At 37.4% G+C, this 13,983-nt stretch overlaps 1 protein-coding gene across 7 annotated transcripts in view; it reads left to right on the forward strand.

The window, feature by feature from the left end:
• CNKSR2 (connector enhancer of kinase suppressor of Ras 2) overlaps nt 1-13,983 on the forward strand; it is a 207,030-nt gene that overhangs the window by 57,234 nt on the left and 135,813 nt on the right. For all 7 annotated transcript variants that reach the window (XM_059467046.1, XM_059467047.1, XM_059467041.1 and 4 more), the window contains exon 4: nt 2,203-2,290. In XM_059467046.1, the coding sequence (XP_059323029.1) occupies nt 2,203-2,290 (88 nt within the window). The remainder of the gene's footprint in view (nt 1-2,202; nt 2,291-13,983) is intronic.

The raw sequence follows: 13,983 nt of genomic DNA on the forward strand, positions 1-13,983 counted from the left end.
AACTAAAATGAGTAATATCTCAGTCCCTTTGCCTGCTCTTTAAAGTCAACAAAGTTTATTTGGGGCATTTCTAATGATTTTCACTCAGAGTAATGATGGTAAAAAATACTCTTATTTTTCTCATGAACCGTGAAACCAAACTAAATTACAAAAGTATGGGGGAGGATGATGTGGTATTAGAAGCCAAAGCCTACTGTGTGATTTTGTTTAGAGAAATGCTGGAGGCTGTGAAATGTCAAATAGATTCCAGTTGTGTAATTTCAGGATCAAATTGTATTAACACCCATACTTAAAGTAAAATAATACCATTTGCTAGTTTGATTCCATTCATCTTCAATAAAAGTAAGTTCCTAAATGAGCATGACCTTTTTAAATCAAGGTTTCAGGTAGATTTCAGAACCTCAGTAGTTACAATTATGGAAGGAAAAATCGGTGGTTTTGTACATCTTGACTAATGTACTTCTTCAAACACAATCATCACAGAATCACAGAATCCCAAGTTAGAATGCACCCATTGTGATCATGGAGTCCATCTCCTGACTCTGACAATGACTCCATGTGCCTGAAAGCATTGCCCAAATACTTCTTGAGCTCAGTTGTGGTTCATAACCAAGCAGTTCAGTTACCTTGTTACCTTTCATCCTTTAATATGTTCATATATGTCCTAAACTTCAGAAATAATCTCTGGGTCTGCCTGTGGGTTGGCCTGCTCTAGTGTGTCCCTACTGTGTGGTTGTCATTTGCTGCAGAAAACTTGGACTCGGAATTGTGAGTGTACGTCTATGTCCAGTGACTTTCATAAGGCACCTTTTGGAACTTACCTTAGCTTCCAGTGTCTGTACTTCCATTTTAAAGGAATGTACTGGTTTCCTCTCTAGAAAATAAAGGCAGAAAGTGGATGTCATTGTGTGATGTATTATATAAAATTGAAGCTGGTTGACTTAATTAAGCACCTCAGAGTTAATTCTGTCTTATGTACCATCAGGGCTGAATTGAGAGCCCTAGAGAAGAAAGAGAGCATGAGATGAAACCATCAGAGATAGTGGAGTTCACATGGGGTTATTAATGGACAATTCCAAATCTGCCCACACTAAAATTTCAGTAATTCTGTGTTTAGAATTAATGTAATTTAGAAATCTGTTAGTACCAGTAGAAACAGAGTATTTACAGCTATCACTGGCACTTGCTTATAGCAAAGTTCTTTGTACTGGAAATATCTTTAGGCTTAAATAAGGAAGGCATAATACCAAGCAGTGCTGTAAAACTCTTCAAGGTAGATGCAACTGTATGCGAAGTGATGAAAGAAGCCAGTTGGGGAAGGTATCAGTCACCCATCCTGATATAAAGACAACCTCACTACCACCTGGTTTTTTGTGTGTTTTAAATGTTTAAGCAGGTATATTGGAGACAAATCCTATCTTTGTGATGCTAATAATGCCCATAAAATCCTAATAAAGTCAAGCTCTTGACTCCTCTTAGAGAAAATAACAGTCCTGCCTAGTGTTTGGCTACTTTGAATAAAGAATGAGTCACATATATGAGCTTACAGTTTGAGAGGCTTGTAGAACACAAATCAGATGACTGCCAGCTTCACTAACCAAATATATTTTAGCAGTGCCTCTAGAAGGCAGGCAAGCTTCCAGGTAGTCAAGCATTTTAAATATCCTGATATAAAATTTTTAAAGGCTAGGACACATGTAGGTAAGGTCTGTGAATGTTGGATTACTCTGTTCATTTCACTAAGTAGTTCTGACTGTAGCACAGTGTGTGAGAATGTTGAGTTGTGCTTCCAGTTTAGACTTTGCAGCCACTTCTCAGCATTCATTGATGCATCTCTGGCTTTAAATGCTGTTTCCCCCTCTAGATTCTACCTATTCCAAGTCCCTCTACTACTTCTCCCAGATATTAGATCAAATCCCAAGAATCCCAGTGAATCAGCCAAAAGCTTCTCTGATCTCATTCACATCTGGACACTGTTCATATCACAGGAGGAAGTAGTGCCTCTGGCTGTCTTTATAAGGGTATTCCCAAACCAATGCAGAAGGCCAGCTGGGCTTCTTCTGGGGGAGTAAAGGTAGTCCAGAAGTAAACTGTTAGGAATAATGCTTTTATAAATGGAATTTCTGAAAGAGGAACTTAAAACTGCAGGTGGATATCTGGTAGTGCTATTCAACTTTTTTCTTTTTTTTCTTCTTTTTTTAGATCACCTTTTGCTGCTGTCACAGATTACTCAGTTACAAGAAATAATGTCATACAACTCTGTCTGGAACTAACAACAATAGTACAACAGGTATGAGACAGTTTGCTTAGCAGTTTATTTTTTTCTTAACTGTAAATGGCTATTACATTTTTCCCCACAATTTTGTTTAACACTGGCTATATCATTGTCCAATCAAAATAAGGGAATACTAGTATTTAGTAAATGCTTTTTTAAAATTCTATTTTCTGGTTTTATAGTACTAGTTTCTGTTCTGTGTATATGGCTCTGCATATCTCATCACTAATATTTATCTTGGGTTTTCTAGTATAATATAATCACTGTAAAATGAGGTAACTACCTGATAATTTGCATCTTTAATTTCTTATATTTTGTCTTTCAATTTTAATTACCTGTCTGATTCAAATGATATATATTTATTGAACTTTAGTAATCCTTTCTTTCCTAAGGTTTGTATCATCTAGACAGCTGTTGAAACATGTTGCCATGGGGCAGTTAGACTATTTTGATTATATTTTTGTACATCCTACCTTCAAGAAATTCAGAAGTAGTTACTGAGAAGTAACTTGCTTAATGAGTTTCACTGGGGAATGCAAACCTGGGAACCTTCCCTGCCCTTCTGTCTGTGGGTTAGGTCTGTCTCTTGTTCTGCTGTCTGTTGTTCTGCTGAACTGTAAGGTCTCTGCTGCCAGGCAGAAGTCTGAGGGATGGTTTGCACTTGAGAAGTTAGAGTGGAGAAAAAGGGAGAAAGTGTGCTAGGCAGTAGGAGCACTGAGGACACTTTCTGGTTTTCGCAAGCATCACACCAAACTAAGAAAAACTAAACTTCTGACTTAGCTGTCCAGACTGGTCATTTTCCGCTGTCCATCACTGTCTTTAGATAGTTTTTAGGTGAGGGAAGGAGGACCTGATCAATTTTCCCTATTAATGAGAAAGTGGGTAAAGTAGCAACCACAGCAGTATTTCCCAGGAATTAGGTCATTATCAATTCTTCTGAAAAATTCATCCCTATCCATCATACTGCTAATTCACTGTGGTATAGGTTGTTATTTCTCTAGGTATATTTTTCAGTGTGGATGATAATAAATGTTACTATTTAATACCTTTGGAGAACAGCATTTTTACCTTCTCCAAAAATGACATAGTTCTGCAATCAGAAAGCGGTTCATGAATCCATACTTTGAAGTCAAAAGGAGCATTTATGTGCCTAAATCTAAGCATCTACTGAAATTGAATTGGGCTATATTCAGAAGAACAATAATGAAAAATTCCATTAGTGGTCTCAAACATGTGTTTTGTGCTCAACTTAAATGCATTCCAATGGTGCATTTCAAAATGTCCTAGCTGCTGTTTTTTTAATGTGCTCACTGAACACACTGATTCTTCATTGTGCTTTCTTTTGGATGTAAATTAAATCTTTCAATATCACGTGGGTTTTCTGTCTCAGAGTCTTGTTTTCTTTTATATGCAAAGCATTTTATAGTACCTTACTAGCTTAGGGGTTTTTTATAAAAAATCTACAGAAAAACTGTTGCAGTTTTTCTTTTTAACAGCAGAGAACAGTTTCTTACAATGCTTAAAGGTTTATAAAAGGTATACAGTCTGTACATTTTTAATACCTTTGAACTTTTTTAAGTAAGACTTTTGTAAAATTTAAAAACAGAACTTCAGTAGCTGAGTTCCATTAGGAACTTTTGGTGTTGATTAATTTATAGTCAATGTTTAGATTTATTAACCAAAACAAAAAAATCCAATTCTGTAGTCAATATGAAGAATAAAAAGCACTAAACTTAAAGTGGCTTGCTTGAATTATTTTGCACATTTTGAAGGCAATTGTAATACTGTGTTTCTTCATAGAGTTAAATTATATTGGGCATCTCCCTCATTATCAAAGCTAAGCAGATAATGAATTAAAACGACAGTATTGCATCACTCTTATAAGGATAAAGTCTAAGAAAACCTAATGAGTGTCTATGTTTTAACTTATAAATAATTAGAAAAGCTGGAGTTATAGACAGATTTTGGTATAAAATGTGAGAAGACACATGCTTTGTTTTAACTATCAGGTTTTCTATGTGTGTTGCACATTGCCCAAGACCTGACAGGCCAGTGTGCAGTGGATATTTGCCAGTGAGAGCAGGCCCCTCAGACCACTGCAAGTTATCACTGTAGCCTGCACTAATCATCTGCTTCTATGCAGCTGCTTTATTTTGGCTGAGGTATTTTTTCCTCCCCCTTAGGATTTTAGGATATTGTTTCACAGCCTCTTCCTGCAGGTTTTGACTCCTAATACTGTCCTCCTTGCTGATGGCTTCTCTAATTCAGGGCTTGCATTCTTGTTCATTTTTGTAAGAAACTTTCCTTGCAGAAAAACTAGAGGGGATAAAAAAGAATTTAAAAAACAAATCCATGAGACTGTTACTATTTTTTGCTACCATTTCCTTGCGTTCTCTCTCCTACACATATCTGTCTCTCAGTAGGAATTGAAGGCTGAGCATTATCTGTACTTTCTGTTTCCTTTGCTATGCATAAAGAAGGCATAGATCCTGTACCATCAAGTTCTTTCTTGATAGAACAGGATAGATGTCAAACGGCTATGGTTGTGTGTATGGGAGATTGCTTTGGGTTGTCTTTGTTTGCCTTAGGTTCATTCATGAATTTAGATTTGTGTTGACAGAATTACTCCAGTCACAAATGTGTGTCAGGAAGAACATGAGAGCCTGTTCTTGATGGTGCTCATGGAAATCTTGCTGTTGACTTAGATAGCTGGGTTATTCAGCTTCAGTGGGAGCCAAGAACTGGTTGGTCCTTTTGAGTGTGCTCATTTTGGTTTAGAAGGTAGCAGTAGCTAGACCGATAACTGTAGGGAACAGCAGATTTCTTGCTTTCTTTGGGAATCTGTAGATAGCTTTTATTTTTATTCTCAATGCTCTTATTCCTCAGAAATTCATTAAGGTTTCACTAAAGAAGCTTTCTTCTTTAAAATTGAAGCCCTGGAAATCTTGGGAATATCTGAAAAGTCTAATTTTATATTGACTTTGTAAGTTAACAGACAGTAAAGAAAATTTTGCTGCTGAACACACTATTTCTTTTGCTGCTCTTTAATAGTGATCATTAGTAGCCCTCATCACATGTTTTTTACTTTCCTTAATCAGCTTTCACAATGATTTGCGGTGTTTATTTCATTTTCAAACCACTGATGTTTATCTTGCAGCTTTAGTGTCTGGTGGGATTTACTCAGGAGTATGCTGCAGTAGGAGCATAGCTGTAGGCCTGTAAATGCTCCTTTAGAAAAGCTTCAGTGCACTTTATTCTCTGCCTAAAGACCTCTTTGAAGAGCTGTGGTGGAAGCAATGCTGTGTAACTGGGGTGGAGATGGAGAGCAGTCACTTGGCTGGCATGGATCTGCCTTGCATTGTTGCACAGAGCACACTTCTGTCATCAGCTGTCACAGCAACTTCTGGAGGTCACCTCAGATTTTGGATGACACAGGGTGAGAACCTGAGTGATGCAATTTGGGAAGTGGCAGCCAGGATAGAAGATAGCAAAGAGAGACCAAGATAATCCTACACAAATGCACTGTCTGGACTTTATGGGCACCTGTGATTTTGGGCTAAGAGCTGTGCTATAGAGCACACAGAAGTGCTCTGTGCACTGCTTTAGCTGAGAGGTTTGGAACTTTTTTCCCATTTAAAGGCATTTGAGATATAAAAGAGAAAGGATCCATATATTCCTTGCCCAATGGATGCACTTCCCATCCCATGGGATGTTTTTGTTGGGCTTTTAGCCATGGCTGTTTCTCAGATAAAAGATGTTGAAAAGGATCACAAATTATTTCTTGGAAAATGCACTATTTTTTATGTCATTGTGGGGTTTGTAATCACACGGCTGTAAACTCAAAAGAGAAATGTTTCAAGTGTTAAGTTTCACTGAGAAATGTCAGTAGAGGCTTGTTTTCCAGTTAAAAGGATAAAATGGAAATTTACCTTCCTAGCTCCCCTGCTCTGACTCAGAATTCAAATGCAGTGATATAAAGTGGTTCTATTCATTTGCTAAGGACAGTATCAAAATCATGAATGAAGAAGAATAATTAATGTCCTGAGTGCCAGTCTTAGAAATTATCTCTCATCTTTTCCATCACAATTCCTCACTTTTGTTTTTAAGTCCTAATTATTAAGGACTTTAAGGACTCACAAAATATAGCTTAAAATTTTAAAATTTCAGGTCATATCAAATTGTTAATTATCTCAGGTATCTTTAGTTAATAAAATGGTTTTAATAGTTTAGTGGTGTGAAGCTGTGATTGGATCATCATTGAAGCTGCTTTGGGCCTCCAGATTGTAGGGATTTTCAAAGCCACGTGTGTTTGCTGGAGACAGTTGCATATTAAATTTTAAAGTTTTTTATTTACATTTTTAGCATTATTCATTCCACCCCAACTTTATTACCAAATGTTTGCATAAAAAATTGTTAGCCTGCTGTGGTAATAATCATTTCCTTCCCATCTATTTAGGTAAAAATACTGCATGATGAGGAGGCCACATTCTTGAAGTTTCCTATTTATATGCATAGCACTCTGTTTATACAGTGTATATATTTGTTGTTTATACAAAACTGCCCCATATTTGTTAAGTGTTCAAGTGAGGGGGGAGTGTACAAATAGGTAGCTAGATAGATGTGGGAGAAAGTTATAACTAAATAGCTCCCCTTGAAAACAATTCACAGGCAATATCTGCCTATGTATATAAAATCAAAAGGGTATTCATATGAGAGTATTATAACTCATTGTCAGTAATGCTGACAGGAATTCACTTATCTTGTATCCTTCATGTGCTGCTCTTATGCAAGATTTTCTGTTCTATAGGTTTCAAAGCACCTCTCAGTAGTGGTGTTTCAGGATACATACTGATCTGTGCAGTTATTCTCTTCACTTTTGAAAGTTAATGTGTATTGCATATAATGTATGTATAGTCAAAAATAGAAACTAAAGGATTGTGGGAAGCATGAAACTGTTGTTTGTTTACAAGAAGCTATGTCAAAGTATTTAAATGTATGCTCAGGTATGCTCTTTAGCAATGTTTTTCTCTTTTTCGTAGTAAAGTAGCTTATTTCTTTTAAAGCACACTTTTATGGAAAATTTCAGATGTAATTTAATGTAATGTAAAAAGTGCCTGAGGTACTTAGCATTGATGCCTTTTTCTGATTCTGGTAGTGTGTTTCTGCTATTTGATTATACAGGTTTTTTTCCCCTTGAAATGGTTTACTTGTATATATATTCTCTTTTGATGTAAATTTTGAAGTGCTTTTTGAAATGGAATTGGGCATGGAATAACTGAAAGATTAAAAAGTCAATAATAGTCTATTGGGATGAACCTCTACTAGAGCTAATTTGATGACTCATTAGTTGTCCTTCAGATAGGTGCCGTAAAGAGGTATGGGGTTTTCTTCCTAAAGTTGTGTACTGCTGTATATGTCTGTGATGTGACATTTTCAAAGTAGCTTATGAAGCTGCCACCCTGTAAAGGTGAATTTGTTTTCTTTTCCCTTCTCAGAGAAAGTAATTTTCTTTTCCTAGGGGATAGAAGGAAAAAAAAAAGAAAACCAAAACCCACCAAAATACTCGATTGCTTAATAGGTAAAAAACTTAGTGCCCAGAAAGCAAAAATGAGTTGGTATTGACTTGTTTTGTTATTTTTAGGCTTTTTTTGTTTTTTGTTTACTTGCTTTTCTTCCGGATTAATGATTGACAGTATCTGAACATGGGGAAGAGTGAAACACAAAGCAGAATATTTTGTGAAAAAAGAGTATTCTTTTTCACAGGGCATGTGTTGGTAAACCAATGCAGCTGTTAAATTTTTCTAAGAAATGGAGGTTGAGTGAGTCAGGGTGACAGTGAAGGAGTCAGAGACTATGGAACCACATGCAGAAAGTTGCAGAAAAGTTGGTGAAAACTTAGGTAAAGTGTAGATAGGAGAGAAAATGTGGTTTTGTATCTCATGTTTCCTTTAAACAAAAGCTTTCTTTACAAGGCTGATGTGGGCCCTGTGTCTGTGCACACTGAGTGCCATCACAGTCTCCATCTGAGTGAGGCACGCAGGATATGCCACTCTTACTGCGTAATTCTTTATACATGGCAACTTCCATGATTAATGTGTGGTGTTGCAGTAGATGTGAAGCCTGAGATTCTGCATTTATTACTTTGGACACTGATCTCCTTTCCCAGGGCCAGAGCACTCTCTGTAACCAGGTACACTGAAGCACATTCCAGTTCAGTACAGTGAGTTACAGAAACCATGTGTTGCCAAGGAGCCAGTATAGTGTCTGTCTTCATTTCAGGACTATGAATGTGTTTGTTTGCTTAAATCCATTACAAATACATACATTTGAGATGATCCAATATGAAACATTGAAGTTGTAGCCGAGTCTGGAATGCTCTCTACCTAAATATTAGTACTTTTTTTCAGTTCAAATAATTTGATTTTTTCTATTGGCAAAATAACCACCTATAAAAATATAAAATATGCAATATTTTGCTGCAGTTGTATTTTTAAAACTGGGATTATTTACCATGACACTATTGGAAGAAAAGCAGAACTGAAAAATTAAGAAGTTATTTACCTCTAAATTGTCTTGGAAGTGACATTGAAAATTTAAGAACTGTGCAATACATTGTGCTACAAGCTCTGTTTTGCATGCCAATATAAAACAGTTTTGGATGCATGAGGCTTATTTAGAGGTGTGGGAAGTGTTTTGAGTTTGTTTTTTTTTTTCCCTTTGGATGTACAATTTTTTTTCTCAGTTCCTATCTCTCATCTGTTAATAGTTTCAGTGGATTTTTTTTTTTGCCTCTGAGAATGTCACCAAGTAGAGAAATCATCTGAGCAGCTGAAATTTGACTTAGGCCATGTAAGCACTTGGATTCTGAAGGATATATGAGCAAGTATCAGTGATTTTACTGGGTGCTAAAATACTGGCTGTGGCTTCTGACTGAATGGTGTGCTGGCTCATTTTAGAAAAAAGGAAGAGGTGTAACTCTCTACATGCAAAGTAAGAATTAATATGTGACCAGATCCCTAAGGAAAGCAATATGATGTCTTTTACAGAAAGGAGAAATAACTGGAAATGGAAAATTACTTCAGAAAGATAGAATAAAAGAGCTTAGTGTACCTATTGCATCTCTCTTAATCCAGCAAGCAATTTTTCCCAGTAGTTGCTTGGTCTGTGGGTGATTTATGTAAGTTGTATTAAATTTCTACATGAAGTATTCTGTTACTATGGTGATAGGTACCACTCCACACAGATTGTTTAAATAAAATTAAAGCAATTCTTTGTACTCAGTAAGCTGAGTAATTGCTATTAGTTTGTACACAGGGGTTATGAACTTAGAGTACTGCAGGTTTATTGCATTTTTAGGGAAAGGCTCTAGACTTCTAGAAGCATGTGTGTAGGTTGCATAAGAGATGTCCTTTTTTATAGCATTTATTTAGTAGGTTGCATTGTATTTTTCCAATAGAGATTTTTTCCTTCTCCTCTTACTGTGATGCCTGCTCACCATTCTGCTTTTCCCCACCTCTCTCAGTTCATATGCACATTTCCAGTGGGCAAGGACAAAGTGGGTCCTGCAGGTTCAGATGAGTTTACTGGCATTAGTGTGGAGGGGAAGGGAATTAATTCTAATAGAATGAGGATGTTATAGATCCAGTGGCAAGAAACTGCAGGAATTGAATAACTGTAGCATAAATGAGAAAGAAAGCAAATATTTCTGAACGGCAGAGGGAATAAAATCGACAGGATTTGTGTGGGAAGCGAAGAGGAGTTGAAAATGGCACCCAGGTTGTGAGCTTGTGGGACATAAGGTGGTGGAGCTGTTGACAGAGATAGGGAAAGAAAGGGGGAACAGGGAGTGTTTGGGAAGAAACGTGATTGCAGCTCTTCAGCATCCTGTGTAAGGGCTGGTGGCAAATATCCAGAAGGAGATTCTGAACTGTGAATGTGAACAGAAGGGCTGAGAGATCTGTGACTCATCCACACAGAGATGATAATTAAAGCAGCATGATTTTAGGAGGCTGCTGAGCAATAGGGAAGAGGTTGCAGAAAAGGGGAGAGTTAAGGATAGAGCTCCCTGGGACTGTTGCAGTTGAAGCAGCCATAATGGGAGATTTTTGAGCAGCCCAGTGGAAAGGAAGTCATGGAAATAGCATATTTTGGGATGGTTACTTAGAAATACAGTGCAAATTTTAACAGTGTCTGTGTAATTTTAAAATTCATTTGCTGTGGCAGCAGCCAAGGGTTACCTGTGCAAGCACTGAGTGTTGTATAGCTTGGAGGAGCTTCCTATTGCATTTTAGTTAGATAAGAGACAGAAAAGTATTTCCTTTCCCCTTCTCTCTGTTCCAAACATTTGTAATTTTCAGTGTCAAGGTCCATACCTTTTGTATCCAACAACCTGCCAGACCTCAAAATATAAGATGTGGTAAAGCACATCAGGAAGTGGCTGACTGTTTCATGCTCTTATTTCTTAGCATGTTGCCAGAGGGGAATGTTACCTGCTTACTAGCTTCTGTAGCTTCTGGGGCATTTAAGGTTTTTTGTTCCTTGTACTTTTAAAGGGGGGTTGGAGAAGGGGGTTGAAGGGAGCTGTGTATCTGTCAGTTTGTTTTCTATTATTCCAGTAATTACCCAGTCAAGCTGTAAATCACAGTCTAAGCAGGATTCCGTAATACCCATCAGTTTTCTAATCATCATGTTCTACAGAACACAGCATTTTGTCATAGGCAGCCATAGCCTGGGCTGCTTCAAAAGCAGATTGAGGGAGGTGATTCCCCCACTCTGCTCCATTCTGGTGAGATCCCACCTGCAGTGCTGCATCCAGCTCTGATGCCCCCTATAAGAAGGATGTGGATCTGTTGGAATGACTCCAGAGGACATCACAAAGATGATCAGAGGAATGGAGTCCCTCTTGCTAGGAAGACAGGCCGAGTTGTTGAGCCTGGAGAAGAGAATGCTCCAGGGAGACCTTTATAAGCATCCTTCCAGTGCCTAAAGGGGCTACGAAAGAGCTGGAGAGGGACTTTTCACAGGGGCATGTAGTGACAGGACAAGGGGCAATGGCTTTAAACTGAAAGAGACCAGTTTTAGATTTGATATTGGGTTGAAATTCTTCTCTGTGAGGGTGGTGAGGCACTGGAACGGGTCTTCCAGAGGAGCTGTGGATGCTCCACCCCTGGCAGTGTTCAAGGCCAGGCTGAATGGGGCCCTGAGCAGCCTGGTCTAGTGAGGGGCATCCCTACTCATGGCAGTGGTATAGGAACTAGATGATCTTTAAGGTCCCTTCCAGCCCAAACCATTACAGGATATCATTCAAGTCTACTGTTTCAAAACTGTCATTGTTTATTCCTGCCCTCAGCTGAATTAGATATATTTTCAATGTATTTTCTAATTAGTGAAAGTCTAAATTAACTCAACCTGTCTTACTCTTTTACCTGTTTGGAAACTATGTACCTGTGTCTTTGTGTGAGAAAAGCGGTAAGGATAATAATGAATGGAAGTACACTAAAGGTTATAAAACTTCTGCCACCTTCATGTGTTGGCCAAGCTTTAGACTTTGTCATCATTATTGTTGAGAACTTTTGTGAAGACCTTCAGTGATGAACAGCAAAACTCAGTCCTGTGGCTCTCTTGCTTTAGCTGAATTGGGCAGCTCATTTTCAAACCAAATGAGCCCTTCTAGAGCCAATGGCATAAGTTCCCTAGACCCAGTGACTCTCAAACAGGCACCTTGGAGCCAGAACAACTTATTTTGCACTCCTGAGACTGAAGGGGCTGGAAGTTATGATCTGGGCATTCTCAGGTTAATTATTTTTTATTGTTGCTAAGTAGCAAGACCAACAGATCATCCATTTGACTTACACTGCTATTAAAGTATTCAGTTACAGTTTTAATCAATTTGAGAAGCAAAGGGATGTAAAGGATTTTTTGATTTAATTCCAGCCAATGGCTACATTGCTCAAGAGGGTTTTATGCCAAAGGTTTGGCGATTTATGAGAGTCTGAACCCCCTTTTAAGCAATCATGTAATTCATTATTTTAGTTACAAATAGAAAACTGGAGCTGCATAGCTTAGAATATTTTGCATGACTTGAAAAACAATGATGACAACAATTCCATTTGACATGTTTTTAAGCAGTATGTAAAATCTAGCCCCCTTGAAACTAGACATGGAAGATGAGTGGGATTTCTCATGCATTTTCCAGGTAATTTTACTACTGCTTTTAAATGGTGTTCCTAACACATTTACCTACCAGTTTTCATCTGCCGCATACTGGAAAAAACAGTGCAATATTAACATACATAAACATATATTAAAAAGCTTAATCACTTTGTTAATCATAATTAGCTTCCTGTAAATTCAGTTGGACTGCAGGGAAAAAGAAATTAAGAAATAAGTGAAGAAGCTCCACCACAAGCATCATAAAAGCTACCCAGAGATTTGATGATTTCATGGCAAGCTCTTGCTCTTCACAAGTTGCTCCAGTTGAATCAATCACACAGCCTGCCTTTTTAGGCAATGCTACTATCATATGAATATACGAAGGGCACTTTTGGATTAATGTGTTACCTGAAAATTTTGACATTTTGTTCCTGAAAATCGTGTAGTCTGCTTCTATATCAGTTCTGCCTAGGAATTTGCCTTGCCTTATAGGAGAAAATAGATTAGGATGACTACATATACATGAGCAACTAAGGCATTCTGCTGAACAAGCAAATATAATGAAGGGAGTCCACTCCAGCTCTGGGTGCTCTGATGTAAGGTTTACTAGAAATGCTGAAATGTTGGTGAAAGATTTAATGCATATATTTCTGCATTTCTCCCTTTTAAAAAAAATCCATTAACTATTTCTGTGTATATATTTCTTTTTCTGAACTAGCATAATTTATTCTGAAGTATGAAGTTGACAGGAACTTAAGACTGCCACGAATAGTGCAGTGCGTCAGCTGCCTGGAATACATGGCAAAACCATGAATAATAATAATAGTTGTAGTAGTGGTAATAATGATGGAAAGTTTTAAGATTATAGCCTGCTAGTATACTGAGAGAAATGTTTGACAGGTGATTGCAATAGGTAATTTGACAGGTTTCCAACTTGGACTTGTAAACCAAATCATATAGATGCAAAAATAGAAATGTTTTCTGCAGAATATTTATCCCACAGTTATAGTAATGGAGAACTGCATGAACATTTTTTTATCTGTGGGACATGGGAGCAGTAGGGTAAGTTGGCAGGTTGTCTGTACCTCAGTTCTTCACATTTTGAGTTCAGTTGAGACTTAATCAATGTGGGTGCAAAGAAAACAAAGAATAAGGAAGGTAGTAGTGCAATCAGCTGATCCCATTCCCCACTTCAGTGAGATTCTAAGACAAATGTCTAAAAAGGAGGTGGTAATACTGAGGATAGAAGAAACAAAAAAGAAAAAAATAAAGCATCATAAACACTGCTTTTGGAAAAAAAAAATCCACAGATATTTGTATTTTATATATGTTGGTCTCACATCTGATTTGTTCCAGCAGTGTCTGGGGTGTGATGGGTAAAATGTGTACATGTTACAGTGTTGTCACCAGTCAGTGGGTTTAATATAAACGTCCCCAGCAATTATTCCTTATGACATTATGGTAGGAACTGTGCAGATATAATTTAGTTTTGTTTTTTTTTTTTGTAGAGACCATGTGAAGGTTGTGAAGGTCAGAACTTCTGGAAGAAAAAAGCA

Source organism: Ammospiza nelsoni, chromosome 2 (assembly GCF_027579445.1).
Source record: "Ammospiza nelsoni isolate bAmmNel1 chromosome 2, bAmmNel1.pri, whole genome shotgun sequence".
In the NCBI taxonomy this organism is placed as follows: domain Eukaryota; kingdom Metazoa; phylum Chordata; class Aves; order Passeriformes; family Passerellidae; genus Ammospiza; species Ammospiza nelsoni.